General features: G+C 56.0%; 1 protein-coding gene across 1 annotated transcript in view; it reads right to left on the bottom strand.

The window, feature by feature from the left end:
• Positions 1–6,027: 6,027 nt before the first annotated feature.
• Positions 6,028–21,077, bottom strand: part of SDC3 (syndecan 3) — a 34,563-nt gene continuing 19,513 nt past the window's right edge. Inside the window, exons 2-5 of the mRNA XM_063106775.1 lie at positions 11,531–11,648; positions 9,341–9,945; positions 7,079–7,370; positions 6,028–6,194 (exon numbers count right to left, since the gene is read on the bottom strand). Of these exons, the coding sequence (XP_062962845.1) occupies positions 6,028–6,194; positions 7,079–7,370; positions 9,341–9,945; positions 11,531–11,648 (1,182 nt within the window). The remainder of the gene's footprint in view (positions 6,195–7,078; positions 7,371–9,340; positions 9,946–11,530; positions 11,649–21,077) is intronic.

Genomic DNA, 21,077 nt, shown 5'->3' on the forward strand with positions numbered 1-21,077 from the left:
ACTCTGTTCTCAGGGCAGCTTGGGCAGGCGGCTGCGACCTCTTGGGCTACAGGAAACAATCAGCTATTCTTCCTCCATCCCCCTTGCTTTCGTTGCTCATCCCTTGAGCTAAGAGGCCCAGAGGGAAATGCCCCAACTCCCAGAAGTGCCCAGCCCATCTGTGCAGCCCGAAGTGTAGGATTTCCAGGTGTCAGCCTTGGCTCTAAGAGGCCGAAGCCTAAGTCATAGTTCACACCAGAGCTGACACTGATGATGGTTTGATTTCTACCCAGGCTCAGTGTTATTTATCCATTCAATAGGCAGCATGCTGGGCCCTGCAAATAATAGTAACAATAATAATGATATAGCAACAACACTAGTAATAGTCCATATTCATACAGCACCTACTCTGCCTGGCACAGTTCTAAGGACTATGCACAGGAGGCAGGTGTTATTATTGTTCCTGTTTTACAGGTGAGAGGACTGAGCACTGAGAGCCTGAATAACCCACCAAGGTCACATAGCTAGTCAGTGGCAGAGCTGAGATTTGAATAAAGGTTTGCCTGGTTAAAGGTTGGCACTGCAAAGAGGGATGGAAGTCCAGCTGCTGATGGCTATGAATGCCAAGCTTTATGCTGCTTCCAACACTTATTTCAATGAGTCTTCACAAGAGCCTCCAAAGAGCATCTTTACTGTCCCTATTTGCATGTGAGGAATCTGAGGCTCAGAGAGGTAGAAGGATGTGCCCCCACACACGCAGCCAGGTCTGCTGGACTCCAAGACCTTGCTCTATCGACTCTTCTAAGCTGAGAATAAATCACATCACTGGAATTCAAAAGAGAAGGTGATGGGAGCCCTGCAGGAGGGAGAAGATGGCCAAAGAAACTCAGAAGGGAGCATTGCCTTTCAAAGGCTTCCAGGTGAATGGCCACGTGTGCTTGCTTTGAATCTTGCGAGCCAACCCTTCACATCACAGCCGGCTTCTAACTGTGACCCAGTCCTCCCTCAGAATCTCCCTGTGGCAGGTCTGGCCTCTTCACCCCATTTTATAGCTCTGCAGGCCGAGGCTCCCAGAGGCAAGCTGTCTGAGGTCCCTCAATGAGGTCCCAGGCCTAGGGCTCTGTCCCTGAACTGCCTAGAAGTGAGGAGACCTCCTAGAGACGAGCTTGGGGGTGGTGGCTGAGGAAGAAAGACCACCCCCTGAGACCATGAGACTCTAGTTATTGTCTATCTCCCCAACAGACTGAAGGTAGGGCTGGGTCTGTCCTGGTGAACTCTTGTCTCCCAGTTCCAAGCACAGGGCCAGACACAGAGTGGACACTCAAGAAACTTTATCAGAAGGAGGGAGGCAAAGAGGAAGGGAGAGGGATGGATAGGTCGGAGAGTGTACCAAATCCACAGGCCTCAGCCTCCATCAGGACCCTATGTGAGTACCACATTTTAAGAGGAAGAAATTCCTAGAAGAAATATTTGTGGGCCATAGAGAGGTTTCCCTTGGAGGAGGGACCATGCCGAGAGGCTGTGCCATGGCAGGGGGGCAGAACCACCCCATTTGCCCCAGAGAAGGGAAACACTGGAACAACAGATTTCAGCTGAAAATAAGAAGGAATTCTCAACAGACAGAGTGACCCACAGGCCCTTGGGATGCACCGAGCCCCTGCAGAAGACAAATGCCAAGTGGGGACTGGGAAATCCCTCTCTGATGCTCTATAAAGGATTCCTAAACTAAGAAGAGGTCCCGGGCTGGCTCTAAGGCCCTCCCAGCTCCATGGCCCTGTGATTCTGGGCCATCAACCCTCCCTATCCCATGGTTCTAGTTTCTTCAGACTCCATCATCAAAGACCCCATGAGCTAAGCTGACCCTGCCAGGCACGGTGCTAAGTGTTCCTCCTCCCATCATCCTTGCCAATTGCATTTAGGGGATATTAGTATCCCATTTTACAGGTGAGAAAACTGAACCTGAGAGAGGCCCAGTGGCTTATCCAGAGACAGATAAGAAGTGTCACCACCTGGGCTTGAACACAGGCCTGTCATACCCCAAAGCTATCCCACCTCTGTCTGATTCTCATATCCTGTGGCCCAAAGATTCTCTTTGTGGCCTGAAACTAGAGTTCCTCCCCTGGGTGAACCACAGGCCCCCCACCCACTCACACCGCCCAGCCCTGCCCAACCACAGCCCCCGCCCTGGCCTTACCACAGTCCAATCCGTGGTTTCCCAAACACTCTCAGCCAGCAGCAGCTTTTACCATAATGGCTCCCACAACCGGTTGTTGGTCACTTTCCCTGCTTGGCTCTCAATTCTTCTAATGGCAACAGTGGCTGAGGCCCGAGGTGGCACCATGGGTCGCCCCTCCCCGAATGACCTCTGTATTTATCTCACACTCTGGCCACAGTACATCCTTTCAGCTTAATTTTATTTCCTCTTATAAATGGGTACAGCACGGGAAATGTTAAAAAAAAAAAAAAACCAAACAAAACAAAAAACCAAAAGAACCAGTTCCTTCACAAGGCTGGAGCTGGAGAGGACGCACGGCGGGGCAGGCGCCTCGGCCTCTCTTCCACTGTCTTTTTCCTCTGCTTTTTCTTATTGAAAGTTTTGGCCATGAACTCAGGACAGGTACAGTTAATAAACAGGTTATGGGGGCAGAAAGGGCAGGGAAGGCCTGGGGGAGGGACAGACAGACTCCCACCCACCCCAGGCCAGGTTCTTGGAGGGCTCTGTACAGGAGAAAGGACTCACCAGAGGGAGGGACACTGTCTTCAGGGGGCTCTCTGGAGCCACACTGCCTACGAAAAATATGTACATGCATTCACCACACTGTGGCCAGGCGGGCACCTGGGGACACTGGGCCATCAGCCCTCAGATGACTCTCGGAGCCCTGGTGTCTCTGTAAATCTGTACACAGTTTGTGAGCTTCTATTTACAGGCAGGCCCAGGGAGGCAAGTCCAGGGTGTGGCTGTCAGGAGAAGAAATCCAGGAGAGCTGAGAAGGCCACTCCTGCTCCAAGAGGCCAAGGTGGGTCTGTGCCCATGGGCCCCAGCCTGGAAGCCTGACAGATGGCTCTGACCCAAGCACCCCAAGCCCCTGCCCACAGTCCTGCCCTGCACTGTACAGCCCTGGTTGCCACTCATATGCCTCCAGTGATCAAGGGGACCAGCCTTTCTGGCCCCCTGGAGAGACAGAGCCTGGGCTTTAAAAGTAACAGCCGAGGGGTGGGCCCAGCCCCCAACTCTAGCCCCTGCCTGCCTCGTGCTCTCTGAGAGCCAAGGCCCAGGAGGCTCTCAAGCCACACAAGCTCCTTCTCATTTGGATTCTCTGTGCTTCCAGGAAGTGCCAGGGCCCTGCAGGGCACTCTCCCCAGGGGCACTGATGTGTCTGCGGACCCAGTGGGCAGGCCCTGCACGCATCAGACCACGTGCCAGGGGCGAGGAGGGGTATAGGTGAGGGCCCTACACCCACATTGCACCTTGGTGAGCTCCAGCTCGTCCTTTTAACCAAACTGTCTCTTGGATTGCCTTGCCCCAGTCATGCTGGCCAGAGCAGATTTGGGCTGGTCAGGAAAGAGCCTGGACGTGTGCCTGGGTCCAGGACCCCAGGCACAAGGCCCTCAGCCTCTTCTCTACAATGCTAAGAATGTGAAGAGAGGCTGGTGCCGGCAGGCAAAACCCCAAGGCCCAAGTCAGAAGCCAGCCCTTAGATATCAGGAGTCAGGCCTGCAGGGCTGCCCCCAGCTGGGCTCCAGCCTCAGTGCCAGAGTCCCCTGGGGCCAGGGTGACCAGGATCTCTCTCCTCCATCCTCCCTGGTTTTTTGGCCTCAACGTGCTCAAACCTTCTCACCAGAACAGCTGTCCCCAAGACAGCAGCCCACAAGGGAGCTGGGTAGAAGGCGCTGAAACTTGGTCTCCTACATTCCCGTTGCCCCAGCCCTCTGCTCTAGGAATTACTGAGGCTGAGCCACCTCCTACAGGTCTCATGGGCACAAGGTGCCTCCCCCACCCCTCCCCTCCTCAAAGGCTGGGCCCAGCTGGCTTCCTCACAAGCCTCCAGGCCCTGCCAAGGGGGGCTTTAGGGTCTGGAGATGGAGCCCTGCCTGGAAGTGGGAGCCCTCAAAAAGACAGGCTGTGGGACAACTCCCTGGAACCTGCCCCTCACTGCCTCAGGCACCCCCACTCCTCACCCAGCAGAAATCTGCTGCCAGGGAATCTCGAAAAGGGAATAGAAATAAAACCTACATTCCTGACTTGACTCTGGGTGGTGGGGGTATGAGTGCCAGCCAGTCACAACTCACACCACAGCCAAGGGTGTGAGCATGCCCCCCAACAGATCTGTGACTCCACATTTAAAATACCTACAGAAATGCCCCCCAGGGGTAACAAAGAAGGGGAAGGAGAGCTGGGGCCTGTGACCCCCACCCCTCCCGAACCCTGTCACCTGCTCTAATCCCTCAAACCTCGGCCCTCAGTGCCTGGGGCATCCTGATGGGCTGCTTCCAGCTGGGGCCATTTGACTACATGGGTGGGCCCTGGGGAGGGGTGGGGCTGAAGGTACAGAAGGGCCCACCCTCACAGGCACTTTGGAGACTTGTGTCCTGGGAGGCAGACTTGTGTCCTAGCTCAGAGCAGGAAGGGGACACAGGGGGACCAGAAGCCAGACCACATGCCCCCTCCCCCCCCGGGACCTTTGGTCCTGGGAGACCCAAGCACCATCCAGTCTGGGGCCAATTTCAGGAACCAATCCCTTCCCTCCTCAGCCTTGGGGAAGGCCTGAGGCTCCCAGTTGGTGAGGGACTGGCCCTAAATGTCCCCCTTTGCAGGCTACAGAGGGGACAGAAGCAGGCAGGGGTGAGGCCAGGCCCGCCTGGTGTGCAGTGCTCTGGGTTTCTGGCACCACACTTTATTCCAGGAAAGGCAAGGGCCCACCCCCAGCATGAGAGCGGGGTCACATGGAGTGTGCATCCACATGGGATTGTGTCTGACATAGGCCGGAGTTGGTGGCAATGTGGTTGGTGTGGGTGCCCTGGGGGGGTCTGAGTGTGACAGGGCAACTCAGGGGGACCCAATATGGGCTGATTGTTCCAGCTCAGTTCCACCCTCCTCAGTGAGCCTGAAGCTAGGGACATGTGTGGTACCAGAGTGTGTGTATGGGGGCAAGGGAGAGGCCACACTGTCAGCATCTGGGTGACCATGACTAGTGACTTATATTGCACTGTCTGGAGAGTGTACAAGAAACGCATGAGGATAAACATCTCTGGAAGAATGTGTGTCTGTGATATGTCTTGATTGGCTGGGTGGTCAGGATTGTGTACGATTTTGTGTGTGACCGTGTGACAATATGTGTGGTAGTGTGGGAGATGGTGTCTGTGCAGTACCTCTTCGAGGAGGGAGATGAGAGCAGCCCCTCCTCACCAGTGGCTGTCCCAGAACCCTCAGGAAACCATTTCCCCAGGGGAAGGCGCAGAAAGAAGTGAGGCCAGGGCGCATGTGCACTGGGTGGGGGGAGGAGAGAATGATCCCAAACCCCAGGAAGGCCAGGACAAAGCAGGGAACACCCTCTCACTCAGGCAGAGAGAGGCCCTGTGACAGGAACGAGAGGCTGCAGTGTTTAGATGACTTCAAGGGCAGAGTTTGCCAAATGTCTGTCCTGGAAACGAGCTTGAGTGCCTCTCTGCCCCAAAAAGGAGACCTGGACCAGCCCAGTGGAGGCCAGGCTGGGGATCAGACCCATCTCAAGCCCCACCCCTTCTTCCACCAGCCAGTCGGGAGCTTCTTTCCTCCTGTCCGGCTGGCAGGAGGTCCTGAAGCCCCAGGCTGGTGGGGGCACGAGAGATGAGCTCGTAAGGGTATAGTCTGGGGCAGGTGGCAGCACCCCCATTCCTCGGGGCGGATCTGTGCGAGGCTGGCAGCCTTGGCAGGCCTCGGGAGGGAGGGCAGAGAAGACCTAAGGCCAGGCTCCCTTCCGGGACCAGTCCCAGGCCTGGGCTGGGAGGCGGGCTGGGGACTGGATGAAGGGCGGTGCCGAGGCTGCAGACACATGGCTCACGGCTCGGCTAGGCGTAGAACTCCTCCTGCTTGTCAGGCTTCTGGTACGTGACACTGGCCTGCTTGGGCTCCTCCAGCGTGTAGCTGCCCTCGTCCTTCTTCTTCATGCGGTAGATGAGCAGTGTGACCAAGAAGGCGGCGAAGAGGGCGCCCACCACCCCGCCCACAATCACGGCTGCAGAGGAAGAGGGCAGAGGTCAAGGCCTGGGGTCAGGGTCCAGGCCAGTGTGGGGCGAGGGCTGGGAGTCCCAACTCTGAGATTGGAGTGGGAGTCACTACCAACTACTGCTGCCAGCACTGGCTTGTTCTGATCACCTAACATGCACTAACCCACAGAACCCTCACACCAGCCCTGGCAGGGAGGTGCCAGGGTCCTCGTCAAAGGTGAGTGCCATCTGTCACAAGATGCTCCCATATTTCATAACCACTAGGAAAGAAAAAACGCTGCCCACTAAACTAGGACACATCCAAATGACAGAGGAGTTAACATAGGAACAGATGTGCATTTCCGAATTGATTAGGTACAGAATGACTGTCCCCAATCCACAGATGAAGAGAAGGAAAGCTGGAGAGGTGAAGTACCTCGCCTGAGGCCACACTGTTCCTAAGTGGGGAACCAGGATTCAGACCAAGAGTCCAGAGACTCTAGGAGATGTGGCCAGGGCAGGTCCACAGGGGCTGGGGTCAAGGATGGGGAAGGTAAAGCCGATGGATGGGTCAGAGATTAGCATCCAGGAAGTGAGGCCCCGGGGAGCCAGCCAGCGTGGCCCAGGAGAGCAGTGGTCAAAGTCAGAGGCCAAGAAGGAGTCAGAGGGCACTGAGGAACATGCCAGAGATGGAGATGAAGTCAGAGTCAGACTTCGTTAAGGGGGAAGGTCAGGAGAGGAACCTGAGGGCAGGTCCTGGGGGTCAAGTCTCTGGCTTTCCCTTCCTATCTGGCTCCTAGGAAAACCACACCCTGACTCCATTCTGGGTTCCTAAAGGGAAACTAAGGCCCAACAAACTACCTCACTCTGGGCTCCTCCCAGGCCTCCCTTTGGTCCAGACCCCAAGCCTTACCTACGAGCACCTCCTTCCGCTCCAGGATACTCTTCTGAGGCAGCTGAGCAGCTGAGCTGCCCGAGTCGATGGCATTGTCCAGGAGGCCGGGGCCTGGGCGGGCACCCTTTGGCAGTGTCCCAGGTGGAGGTGACGGCTTGGCCGCAGCCCCTCCCACAGCCACCACCTCATTGGCTGTGTCTGGCTGTGTGGGCTCTTCTTCCGGCAGCTCGAAGTCCCCACTGGGCCCCCCAGTCACTGGCACCTCTGGCTCATCCCCAATCGTGGTCAGGAAGGACTCTGGAGTTGGGGTCTGCAGAGGATGGCATGAGCCTAGGAGTCAGGCCTCAGCACCCCTTGCCACAGGGCAGCCACATACACACACAAGGCCACCACCACCATTCTGCTGTCCCAGCAGGACTAACGCTAAGCACTCACCATGTGCCAGGCATCAACCCCATGAAGGAGGTATTATTACCTCCAACTTACAGAGCAGGAAGTAGGCTCAGAGAGGTTAAGTGACTTGCTCAAGGACACACATCTAGTAAGTGGCAGAAATGGAACTAAAATCCAGATCTACCCAACTCCAGGGTCTGTGTTCCTAACAATTCTATTTCACTGCCTCTGGTTGCACTTTGGCCACATCCTGTCCCCATCCTGTCTCCATCACTTCCCCTCCAGCTGCTGTTGAGAAGCCGTTTGGGGACTGCTGGGTGCAGCTGTTAAGTACTTGAGCCTGGTGCCCAGTCCACATGCCCGAAGTGGAGGTGAGCCCCTTAGCCTGGAGGTCAGCTTAAGAGCACAGCCCACTGATTGCGATGCCCTTGGGGGCAGGTGTCCAGGGAACCAACCCAGTGACTGCAAATCCCAATAGCTCTCACCACATCAAGGCAGGACAAGAGCTAGGAATCATGAGACTAAACTGGGGGCTATGGGAGCCACGAGGGCAGGGGTGTAGCTACTTCCTAGGTGGGCATGGAAAGAGTGGGCCTGGTGTCCAGGCCAAGAAGAGGCTACACAGGGTACACCGTGGCTATACCAGACTGGGCTTTGTGTGCCAGCCACTCTTGGCTTCCTGCCTGTCACTGTTTCCCATTCCTGCTTGGCTGAGTCTCTGTGAAAGCACCAGGCTGCCTCAGCTGCTCAGAGGAGCCAAGAGAAGGGCCTGCTGGGGCTGGCTGGGGAGTCTGAGGGGCTGACACTGACCCAATGGCAGTTCCATGGCCTGAGGGGCCTCCTCTGTGAGGCCGCCTGCAAGGGGCATTGGTATTCCAGTGTTGCCACCTCCTTGCCCAGTGCACCCAGCAGGGACCAGACCACCTCTCCCACTTCCCTATACTCACTATGCCCAGCATTCCTGACATCTTTATCCTCTTCCTTGCAATCCCCCACCCTATCCATTGTATCCCAAACACACACACACGCCGCCTGAGCCTGGAAGACTGCCCAGCCTTGGAGCCAGCTGCCCAGGTTCAGATCATGAACAGCCCTAGGAAAGTGGCCTCACCTCCCTGTGCCTCCACTGCATCACCTGTAAAACAAGATGACCATAGCGCTGCCCTACAAGGTGGGGGTGGGGGCATGGAGGAGACGGCTCAGGCGGAGCGCTGGGCACCGGGCCTGGCACCCCGGCGGTGCAGCGTGTGAGTGAGGCTCCCGCACAGCCGCGCTCTTCATCACCCCAGACCCATAACAGTAACCACGACAGCATCACAACACTGAGCGCTGGGCTCACTCACCATTGCCAGCCACTCTGTTCTAAGCACTTTGGATATGTCAGAAAGTTTAATTCTCACAACCTTGTGATATGCATTCTATTATTTTCTCCTTTTCATAGATAAGGAAATGGAAGTATAGAAGAGATCGGTGACCGGCCTGAAGTCAGGTGGCTAAAAAGTGGCAGTAGAAGGATTCAAGCCCACACTGCTGGCTCCTGGGTCTATGCCCTTAACCAGAACACACAGGCCCATGGCCCTCCCCAGCCCCAACATACACATTCACCCAATTCCTTCCTGTCCTAACATTAAGAAGCAGCCACCCCACCCCTGGCTTTCTGTCCCTCTCCCATCCCCATCCATCTGATCCACGTCCCCGTCCTGTGACTCACACCCAGCTGTGGTCCTCTGCCCCCCCTCCCATCCCCGCCCCGTCTCCTCCCCGCCCCCACCATCTGGCTCATCTAGAACCTCCCAGTCCTCACCCCTGCCCAACTCCATCCTCCCCACTCAGGCCCTGACCCATCCTCCTCTGCTCTCACTCCCTGTCCCCTCCCAAAGCCCTCACCTGAGCCACTTCTGTAGGTCCAGGGGCAGTGGTTCCCAGGGGCAGGGTGCTCCTCTGGGGAATGTCAGGCTCCTGGGTGGTAGCTGGCCTGGGAAGGGCTCTTGGCCGGGAGGTAGCTGTGCTGACCAACCTGGGTGTTGGGGCCTCTGTGTCCAAGACAGCCACCGTGGTGGGAGGTGAGGGTCCCGCTGGGGTGGTGGCCCGGGCCGTGGCTGCCGTGGTCAGTGGAAGAGGCAGAAGCCTCCGTATACCGGTGGTCCTTATGACAGCAGTGGTGGCCGTGGAAGGGGGCACTGCAGGGGTGCTGGGGGTGGCAGTTGCGCCCACTGTGGCCACAGTTGGGGCCCCTGTGGTGGTGGCAGCAGTGGTGGCCGTGGTAGTGGAAATGGTGGTAGCTCTCTGGCTGGGCTCTTCCGGGACCTTTGTCACCACCAGGGGGCTGGTGGCCGGCTCCGGGGTAGGGCGCTCAGAGGGCAGCTCTTCAAACGGGGTGCCCACAGGCTGGATGTCCGTGGTGGGCAGCGCAGCAGGCGTGGTAGACACCGCCAGGGCCACATCTGGGCTGAACCGCATGGCTGTCTCAATGCCCGACTCCTGCTCGAAGTCTGAGGGGGTGGGGGAGAGGGAGAGAGCTAGGGAGCCGGTTGCTTGTGAGGGGCATGAGGATCCCAGGCAAGCAACTCCCGGGACTGGGGGCTCCCAACCCCCTCTCTCTGCCCAACTCTCCCAGGAAAAGATGAGGGAAAGGAGGAAGGTGCAGCCTGGCCAAAGGGGACCAGTTGCTCATGTTCCCCACCTCCCCTCTGCCTCACAAAAATTCTTCTGGGAACACCTTTTCCGGGAAGCCTTCCCTGACTGTTCCAGTCCACCCAGCCGGTGGCTTCTATCAGGTTGAATCCAGGCAGCAACTAAGTCCCTCCTGGCTGTAAATCTCACTGGGGGATGAAGGGAAGCAAGGGAGGGGCATTCTGGGAAGAGTCAGACCCAAGTGCACCCTAGCACGTGCCCAAGGCAGTGAGTAGCTAAGGGCTCCCCGCAGAGGCACAGGCAGAGGGCAAGAGGGAGAACAAGCTCTTCCTACTGGAGAACCTTCAGCCACCTGGCTGACTCAAAGCAGGGACAAGTGAAGGGACCTGGAGGAAATGAGACTGGGGGTGGGGAGAGGGCAGGGAGAGAGAGAAGCCACCACCAGCTCCTGGGGGCCTGCGCCAGGCAGAGGAGGGGTGTGAGCCAGGGAGGTTCGGGAGTAGAGATGTAACCCAGCAGAGATGGGTTTGTAGTCATTAACTTGGAAGAGGCTTAAAAGAAGTGGGCTAAAGAGGGGAGACCAGAGGCTGGGTGCTATGGACAGCCAATTCTGTGGCATGTAGACCTCACACCCTTGCATCGGACACCCGCCTGTCCCCTTGCTGGGCCCAAGTGCAGCCCCCCCCTCTTTTTGCTACCATTTTTAAAGCTCCTTCTCTGTGCCAGACCCTGACTTCCTATCCTACCCCTCCTGAGGAAGGAATATTTACCACCATCTGCGGATGAGAACTCAGAGGCTGAGAGGGAAGGTGCTCCAGGTCACACAGCTGTTGGGCAGCAAGGCTGGGCTGACCTCCCTCATCTCACACCACTCTGCTGGACCCACGAGGGCTGGACTCACCTTCCCCAGGGCAGGGCCAGTAACCAGATGTCCCACCACACAAGACACCTGCCCTTTGTCATCACTGCCCGAACCCCACCCTTGGCTACTGCTGACTGGACCCAAGTGGGCCAGCTGACCCAAGCTGGGCTGATCAAATTGTCTCTGCTGAGGATTTGCCCTGCCAGAGAGATGGCTGCTAAATTCCTCAAAGTGGCTGGAATCATAATGTGAGCCCTGGGCTACTCAGCAGCATCTGTTTCCCAACAGAGGCTGGAGGACACAGTCCACAGGTCTGCAGAGACCCAAGCAGTATACACAGAAATGCAGAGATGAGACCATGGGGCACTGGGAGTAATGGGCTCTGAGGTCCTCCAGACCTGGCTCCATCCCTGGGAGGATGGTCTGCCCTTCCTGTTCTTGGGGTCCATGACATACCTCTGCCTGACCTCTGCACAGTAACTCCCCCGCCGTGCTTAAGCGAGCCTGATTGGGTTCCTCAGGGGTGGGCGCTGATGCAGACTGGTCATTGCAGACAGGCAGGGAAGGAGGGCGATACTTACAGCCCGAGCCTGACCCCGAGTAGAGGTCATCCAGTTCATCATCAGGAAAGGAGTCGTCGTCCCCAGAGCCCTCAAGATCCACAGGCCTCTCGAAGTTCTCGCTGCGCCAGCGCTGGGCCTGAGGAGGGTAGAGATGGGCACAGCGCTCATCACCTGACGCCAGTGGCCTGAACAAGCCCAGACAGATGACAGGCATGCTCGTGGGTGAGCGACATCCATGTGGGCAACAGGGAGCTGGGGACCAGGCTGATGGTCACTTCCCACCCACTCAGGGACCAGTGGAGCAGCCCATTCTTCCTCCCTGACAGCCACCACTGGGGAGCCCTGGTTGCTTCCCCAGCCCCCGACTAGAACCACTGAGTGACAGAAGGTTTAAAGCAGGTAGCAATGCTGGATTTGAATGCTGGCTCTATCACTTACTAAATGTGGGACCTGGGGTAAGTTATTTAATTTCTTCATGCCTCAGTTTACTCATTTGTAAAACAAGCAGAAGAGTGCCTGCCTCACTGGGTTATGAGCACGCAGTATGCTAATTCACATGCAGTGCTGAGCACACCCTGGTATGCAGCAGGTGCTCAGCATAGGCTGTCACTCTCTGTGTGGCCAGTGTCATCAGCCCCACTTACAAGTGCCTTTCACAGACAAGACCCCATGGAGTCCTCAATACAGGCAGACTGGGGGGGAGGGAAAGGGGTATGTAAAGGTCACCCCATTCCACAGATAAAAGAACTGAGGCCCAGTTGCCCCAGGTCACCAGACAGCAGGTAATGCGATGAGATCCAGCTCCCACTTGGGACCCAAAGTCTCCCACTTCAAATTCCCACAGGTTAGTTCTATCAGGTAGACATGGGTGATGGGGAATTTGGGGCTCTGGGAGGGAAATGCCTTGGATGGGGGGTGGGGGGAAGGAATAGAAGGGAGTGCAGGCTCCAGCCCTAGCCCTGGCTGTTCCCCAAAACAAGAATCCAGCCCACCTCCCCTTTCCTACCCCAGAGTATCTCAACACCCAGAGTCAGCTCAGACTCTGCTTCTGCTGTAAGGGGCTTCAGGGGGTCAGGAGGGGTGACAGGGGCTTCTCCAAGGGTCCAGCTTGCCAGGCCCAAGACTCTTTCAAGAGTTGGAACCTAGAAAGGCCGGGAGCGAGGGCTCCTGTGCTGACTCTCTTCCTCCCGCCTGCAAGCCTGGGGCTGGAGTCAATGCTAAGGACCTCAAAGGCAGGAGTGCAGACTCACAAAGAAGGGCAGCCTTGGCCCTGCTCCTTGGCACAACTCCAGCCACACCTTCGACCCTGGTTGCAGACTGGCCCAGCCACAGTCCCTGTTCCCTAAGAGCTTTCAGGAGGAAGGTGAGATTAACTCCTGAAGCTAGGATATGAAGGACATGGCATTTGGGTCTTAAACAACTGAAATCAAGAGTGAAAGGCATCTCAGGCAGAGGGAACAGAATAGGCAAAGGCTCTGAGGTGGGGAAGAGCAGCCTATGACCTTGGAGCTGCCCCTGTCCCCCTCGAACCTCACCCGGTGTCCCTCTGCACACCCCCAAACACTCGACTCAAGTCACACCGGCCTCTTTCTGTTCCTGGAACATGCCTGGTCTCCTGCCTCTTTCACTCAGGCTATTCCCTCTGCCTAGAACACTCTTCCTTCCCATCCCCTCAGCCTCCAACCTGTTGCTGGCTAACTCCCACTCCCAGGTCACCTCTCTCAAGATGAGTTCCTACTTTGAACTTTCAAAGCATCCTGCACTCCTACTTCATAGCATCTGCCACTACTTGTGAGCTGGAGTGTGCGTTTGTCCAATGGCTGTACCCACCTCCACTAAACTAGACACACAATGAAGGCAGGACAGTGTCCCGTGTCTTGCACGGTGCCTGGCACATAGCAGTTATGCAAAACATGTTTGTTAAGGAATGGAGTTGGAAAATGTGACTAATTCACAAGGCAGGGGTGGGGCAGGGCAGGGTAGGCTGGAGTTGAGGTTGGGGAAGTCAGCCGAAGTCTGATCACAGAAGGCTTTTAGTGTCCAGCTGATGATTTTCTCTCAGAAATTGGTCACTTTTCATCCTGACTGCACATCAGAATACTGTGAAAGCTGAACTCAGTGGTTCAGTAGATCTGAGGTGATGCCCAAGTGTCTGCAATGTTTGGCTGACAGTGGGAGCCATGGAAGGTGTGTGAGCAGGAGAGGGGCTGGATTGGCACTGTATTTTGTGCTCAGCCTCTCACACTCCTGCCACTGACGGGCCCCCTTCTGGAGTTCGTACAGAGCCAGAGAGAGGATCTCAAACCTGGCTTACTGCCCCTAGCCTCAATCACCTGCTCCAAAGCCCTACCCAGCCCAGCCAGGGCAAGAAGCCAGGAGAGGCCCCTTCTCACTGAACGCACACCACACACACACTCACAGTCTCAAAGTAATGAATTAATCAGTATTTACTTTCTACCAGTGAGTCACGGAGTGGAACAATTAGTGTAATTGCTCCTGTGACTAATTGCTGGGTCTTCCTCCTTTTTAGACATTCCAGGAGCAGCTACCATCCAACTTTCCCCAGCTCCCTCTCTGCCCAGAAGAACAAATCCCAGGACCCAGGTTGGGGGAGCTAGAAAGCTCCGTACACCACTAGGCTCCACAACCTGGGCTAGCCAAGCTGGAGTCCTTTAGGGACTTTCTGCTCCTGTCCCCTCCAGTTCTTTGGAAGCAGCCGGGAGTCACACAGCAGAATGGGGACTGAGCAGCGACCAGGGCTCAGGCTCCTGCTTCTGGCCATCTTCACTGTTTCTATCTTTCCAGGCAGGCCAGGGAGTGGCTTGGAGGTCTTTAGCTTGGAGGAGGGATTCTAAGCGGTCTGTGGTCCCTGGGACCCCCAAACTGGGGTAAACGTGGTGGCCAAAACAGGGAGTCCTCAAGATTCTTCAGTGACCAGTGCCACATACCAGCCCCCAATATCCTGTTCCAGAAAGGCCTGCACAGATCCAAAGACCACTCCCCCCGATGCCACACAGACCCTTGAAACAGCCCACCCAGAGACATAGAGAGTCTGCACACAGACACACCCTGACACGCACTCACCTAAAAGCAGCCAAAGAGAGGCACGGTGTGTCGACGTGCCTTTGGGTGCAAACAGGCATATGTATGGGGGGGAGTGGCAGAAGGGGGCAGACTGTGCAGCTCTGAGGCTCAAAGACAAGCACGAGCCTCCTGTGAACCCATCCGCCTCCACTCAGGTAGCTCTCACCTAGATACTATTCACCCCTAGCGCAGCACCATCGACATGACAACTGTTACCATGACAACCATCTGCTCCATGCTAAGGACCAGGAGCTCCAGCTCCCCACAGAGATGGGGAGGGGGGCACAGAAGACAGATCATGGAGGCACAGAGAGGATAACAGGAAGGGGATAAGGAGGAGATAGGGACAGAGAGGCAGAGGACGGGGGAGGCCAGGGGTCCAAGGTGCAGAGGTGGGGAGGGCTGGGTGTGGGTGTGAGAGAGGGAGAGAAGGCGAGAGTGGGAGTCAGAGGGAGATAATTCTCTCACATCTTAATTTAGCCTCCCGCTGATGAGACGAAGCTGGGGAAGGGGCCCACCTCAGTGATTTTCCAAGCCTACGCCCAAGAGAACACTCTTTGCGAATAATAAGCAGCCCCCAGACGGGGTGGTGGGGTGAGGGGTCCCAGTCATGCCTGAGCTCACCCTGGGAATCTCAGCAGGACCTTAATGCTGGGGACACCTGAGGCCTGGCAGGAATGCTTTGGGGGTGCTGGTAGGTTCAGCTCCCAGAGGGACAGAGAGAAGAGGGGTGCAGGGAACAGGGCCCGGAAGCAACAGGGAAAGCCTCAGAAGTCACAAAGTGCCTGGAGAAGGGTGACAAACAGCTGTTGACCCCCAGACGACCCCTTCATCTGCATAATTCCATGCATAATGAGCATAATTATCTATGCCATTCTCTTAAAGGAGAACTGAATCCAAAAGCCCCAGCACTCTGCTGGCCTCCAACTGACCCTCCCTATGCCCTCTCCAGGTACACTCACACCTCCTGTGCCTGACAGGAGGCATCTGCACATCCACGTAGCCAACACACTCACACACTGCAGTCAGCAGACGATACAGCCCTGTGTCCTCAGGCACACAGCGCACACCCCAGCAGATGCACACACGGGACAGCAAATTCCCATCACAACCCGTCCGCCGCTGCGGCCTCCAGGCAGCACAGCCCCGCACCTGCCAGCACCTACTCACCACTTGCTGCACCTCAGCTGTGCATGCCCACCCACCCAGGGGACCACAGACACACAACACAGCCCTGTCCTCACCTCACACACCCACGATACCTCGCACGGCCTCAGCAGTGTACGAGCACCACACACGCACTCACCCAAGGCACGCATGACACGTGTGTTCCCTAAACCACACATCACTCCTGCAGGCTTACACAGCCTTTCCCTCGCCACACCCCCACACCCACCACACACAGACAGTGGGCACCCCCACTGTGGAGGCCCCGGCCCTTCCGCTTCCCACCACCACCCGTCCTGGGAGCAGACACCCCATGGAGGATCCCCCAAGCAGCCAGTGGGGGTCTGAGCATCAGCCCAGGGAGCAGCTGAGGGTTTCCAGGGGTTCCAGAGACTGCCCACCTGAGGCCCACCCAAGGCTGGTGCTGGGAGCAGATCGCCTGCTCTGTCGCAACCCCCCACAGTTCATTATCTTCATTCCACAGATGCAGACACTGAGGCTGGGGTTTAGAATTGAAGTGTGAGCATGGGTCCTCGGTCTCTGAAACCCCTGCCCTGAACACTCCAGGGCCACCCGCAGACCCAGTGCTTGTCCTGGGTTCCTACACACATGACCCATGTCCCCTACTCACCCACTGCACAACATCAACTCAGCAATACCCACAGCAATCCACACCCACCCAGTATCTGCACACACACTCCAGCACACAGCAAACACACTGTGCACTCCCAAACACCCACTCTGCTCCCCAGATGCTCGGCCCACGCATCCCTGAATAGGCACCCCCCGACCAAGTGCACACCCCACTCTCGCATGCCCACCACCAGGCTCCTTCCCCTACATGCACACACACACCCAAACACACAATACTGGGCTGTGACATGGCATCCTTCCCAATGGACTGTCACCACTTACCATTTTCCCTCAGGGCCCCCTATCAACCACCCTATTTTGAACTGACCCAGAATGTCGGCCCACAGAGGCATCTCAGAATCCCAGCCCGGAAGGGACTGGAGGGCCCCCCTCACTAGACACCCGCCCCCATCGATCCTCCCCACAGAGTTTTAGGGCACCTGGGTTCCCCAGGGCCTGAGGCAAGAAAGCTGCCCCTTTCCCTCCCTGGACCACCTCGCCAGGGCTAGGGTGGGTGAGGGACCCAATCAGCTGGGTGTCAGATCATTCTCCTCACATCCACGGCCACCTCTTCCCACCCACGCCTCACTCACTGTGAGCGCAGGGGACACATTCAGGAAAGCCAGGGCATCCTCCCGCCAGCCTCCTTCCAAGCCCATTCAGGAAGTCTGGGATCTCTCATGCCCAGCATCCACCACCTTCCCCTCCCCAGCAGGAGCCTCCCCAGAGAAAGAGGACAGCACAGAGATTAAGCCAGAATGAATCAGCTCCTCCTTTTACTGCCCACTGGCTGCCAGGCAAGCCACTTACTCTCTCAGCACCTCAGTCTTCTCATCTGTAAAACAGGGATGATAATAACAGTATGTAGCTCATAGAGTTGCTGTGAGGATTAAAAAGGTCATGCAGGTACTGGGCTGAGCACAGGACCCAACACAAAGCAAGCGCTGAATAAGTAAATGTAGCCATGATTATTGTTACTTTTACGTTAATATTACTATTACTGTTTCTGAAGACTTTGTCTCATTTATTCCTCAACCTCCTCATGAGGGAAGTAGAATCTCATGCTGTATATGAGACTATTAATGCTCAGAGAGGTTAAGTGGCATTGCCAAAGCCACACAGCAGGGGAGAGTGCAGGGAAAGAGAGGCAGGCTGGATGATGGGGGAGAAAGGTCAAGTGACAGAAACAGACACAGACAAACAAATTAGGTCAGCTGGCAGGGTGCCGGGAGCCCAGCACCCTGTGCAGTGCTAATCACACTGCAAAAGCTAAGAATAAAATCAAGTGTAATTAGTTCTGCCCAAGCTTCCTTCCCCTAATTAGCCATACTCAGCTCCACTCTCCTGGTGACTAGAGGTGACATGAGTAAGGACTGGAGACCAGCTTTAGGTTCAGATTGTCTTGGATTCAAGTTCAGTTCTGCTTACTTGCTGGGTGATTTGGGGCAAGTTACTTAACCTCTCTGAGCCTCTGGTTAAATGGGGACAATAATACATGCTTCATAGAGCTGTTGTGAGTCAAGTGAGATAACGCACTGAAAGTGCTCATGCTGCCCAGCACACAGTCAGTGCTCAATAATCATTTGTTGGTACGCCCATGGCATTTGTTCCCCACCTCAGGCCTCAACTTTAAGGCTAAACTAGGCCTCAGAGATCACTGAGCTCAACTCCCCCTTCCTACAGATGTGGAAACTGAGGCAGAGAGAGGAAAAACCCCTGCATTACCCCAGCCCCTGAGAAGAGGGGTGGGTTGTGGGGAATTAGCCTTCCAAGCAGCACTCAGAGAGGTCAAGTGATTTGCCTGAAGACACACAGCAACTTAAAAGCAAGCTCCTGGAAGCAGGGTGGGGGGGATCTCAGCAGAGCCCCTTGGATCCCTGCAGGCCTGTCCCTCCAGTTCACCCCCCAAAGGCTCTCAGTGCTGTGAGAACTCGGTGCCCCTCACGCTCACCAGCTCCACCCTGGAGACCCAGAGTGTCACCACAGGAATGTGGGCCCAGGCCAGGCTCTGGGCAGCAGGACAGCCAAGGGGGCCACACAATGGACAGCCTGGACTGGGAGGGGGATGCCTCAGTCCCCACCCCCCAACCATCCACAGCTGCCCCAGCTGGGAACCCAGCGCCCCCACATTCGCTCGTTGCTGGAGATGAGGGCCATGAAGACTGCACCTGCTGGGGAAGGGGCCACGGAGCCCACACCCCAGAGAGCAGAGGGCCTGGGGGAGGAGTGCGGGGAGGAGGGGCAGAGAAGGCCCAAGCTGAACTTGACAGACTCCCCACCAATAAAATCAGCAAAGCCGAGACACACACTGTGACACTCTGTCCCTAACACCCCCACTTGTCCTCACTCTTACACTCACATACTCAAGCTCTCCCACCACCCTCATCCTGCCAACATCCCCTTCATCCATAAGGACAGCTCAGAGAAGAAGAAACACCCCTTTGGGCCCATCCCAGGCCAGCCAACTCCTCTGCAAAGGAAATCCTGGCAGCAGAGCCCTCCGTCCCCCAGGCCTGGTTTCCGCCATCAGCTCCAGCCCTCCCTTCTCCACTACCCAGCCCTGTGTTCCCGCCATCCTCCCCAGGATCCCCCTTCCCCACTGCACACCTGCCCCCATCCACACACACACTCCAGGCACAACAGGAGAACAGGCAGCATCCCTGGCTCAGGAGGCCACGGCCTCCAAGAACACGGACAAGCCCCCTTCCCTATTTTCTGCTTTTCCCTTGCCCCATTTGTAAAATGAAAAATTGAGCTTGATGATCTAAGGGCCTTTCTGATTCTGACACTCTAGGCTTCCAAGAATTCAGTCATTGTGCCAAGGATCCAGGTCAAAGAGAGGAAGTAACCTATATACCCAACAATAGGGGACTAGTTAAATAAGTTAGAGCACAGCTATAACATGGAATATTATGCAGCTATCAACAATTGTTTTCGCAAATCCACATTGTCTAATAAGGTCATTAAAAGGCATAAATACATTATAGGAGGCTTTTTTTTTTTCTTTTATCTGTTTCAGAGAATATTTAAGGATATGTAAACATACAGACATTGATGGTCAGGAGGCGGCGATACAGTATGGGTTGTTGAAAGGATCTACAGAAGGTCTATCTCTCAAAACCTGTGTGACCTTGGGCAGACACTTAGCTGTCTCAGCCTGCTTTTCCAGGTACAACAAAGGAAATAATACCCACTTCATGAGGTTTGCTGGAGGAGGCTGGGCATGCCTACATATTAACAAATTGCTCAGCAAATGTTGGCTATTAATACTATTATCATCATTATATTTAAAAAATAGGTTGCAAAAAATACATAGAACTGATCCTGTTTTAATGAACTCACTACCAAAGTGAATTTCCAAACATGGAATTAAACTAGAGGTTCCCAGAGGCTCTCTCTGGGTGATGGGATTACAGCCAGTTTCAATTTCTTCTGAGGACCTTTCTGTAGTTTCCAAATTTTCTACAATGAACTCACAGGACTTCTATTATGAGAAAATAGCACCTTCTTTCTGGGTCCCCATCCCTGCCCTTCTCTGGTCTGTGAAACCCCTTGGCCCCTTTGTTCTGCCGAGTCCCCATCGGGACCATTCATGAGGATCCCTACAAGGAAATCGAAGGCGGAGCAGAAGAAATGAACACAAAGGCCCCTGCAGGAGCTGGCAGGGGCCATACCCACGTCTCACCGCAGACGGGCTGGCATGGCAGGGCCTGGCTCCCTCCCCTGGCATTGCCCGCCTGGCAGCCGTGTTGACCCACAATGCCCAGACATCCACCTGTTTGCCTTCTCCCACCAGCCCAGTTCCTGGCTCTGCTGGCCTGGCCGGTCCCAGTCAGGGTTCAGGCTGGCCACCCTACAGCTGCCCACCCTGCCTCCTGCACCTAGACGGAGGACAACAGCCCGGCCCTGGGAAAGCCAGCCCCTCCTCACACAGGGGCTGGGATGCCTCTGTCACCCCTCCATCAATCCCAGCCACCTGCCTTCTCATGTCACTCCCTCAGCCACCCTCACACTGCTCACTGACTCCTGTCCCCAAGCTTGTGCCTGAGAGCAGGACCACCCACTGAGGCCCCTTTTGCAAACCCAGCAGCCCCAGTTCCCAGCTGCCCACTCCCACGCTCCTCCCACACTATTCCACTTTATGGCTCTGGGAACACAGGGCTCCTTTAGGCTTGTTCCTGCTTCCTGGGCCATCCTTCCCTACCACGTCTGCCTGGCCAGCACCTACTCAACCCGTTAATCAGTACAACCAACTTTTACTAAGCACCTACTGTGTGCCAAGCACTGTTCTAGACACTCAAGTTCCCACAGTCAGCAGGACAGGTATGTCCTTGTGAAGCTCAGTCAGCTTAAACAAGCCTCCTCCGTGAGCCCGCTGGGATGTCACATACACACCAACCACCTCCCTGGTCCAATGGTCTTGGGGACTCTGCGCCTCCACTGTGTTGCCGTTCACCAAGGGAGGGGGCCTGCCAAAACCACGCTCCCATCACCCCAACAGGTGCCTTCCACCAGATCTCACTGAACCCACTCGGCCACTCTGGGAAGCAGGCCCTACTGTCCCCATGTACAGATGAGGAGTGAGGCTGTTAAGCCAGCAGTGGTGGCACAGCAGGACCTGAACCCTGGCCTAGCTTACTCCAAATCCTGTGCTCAGTGATCTCCTGGACCCCTGAGAATG

This window comes from Cynocephalus volans, chromosome 8 (genome assembly GCF_027409185.1).
Source record: "Cynocephalus volans isolate mCynVol1 chromosome 8, mCynVol1.pri, whole genome shotgun sequence".
In the NCBI taxonomy this organism is placed as follows: Eukaryota; Metazoa; Chordata; class Mammalia; order Dermoptera; family Cynocephalidae; genus Cynocephalus; species Cynocephalus volans.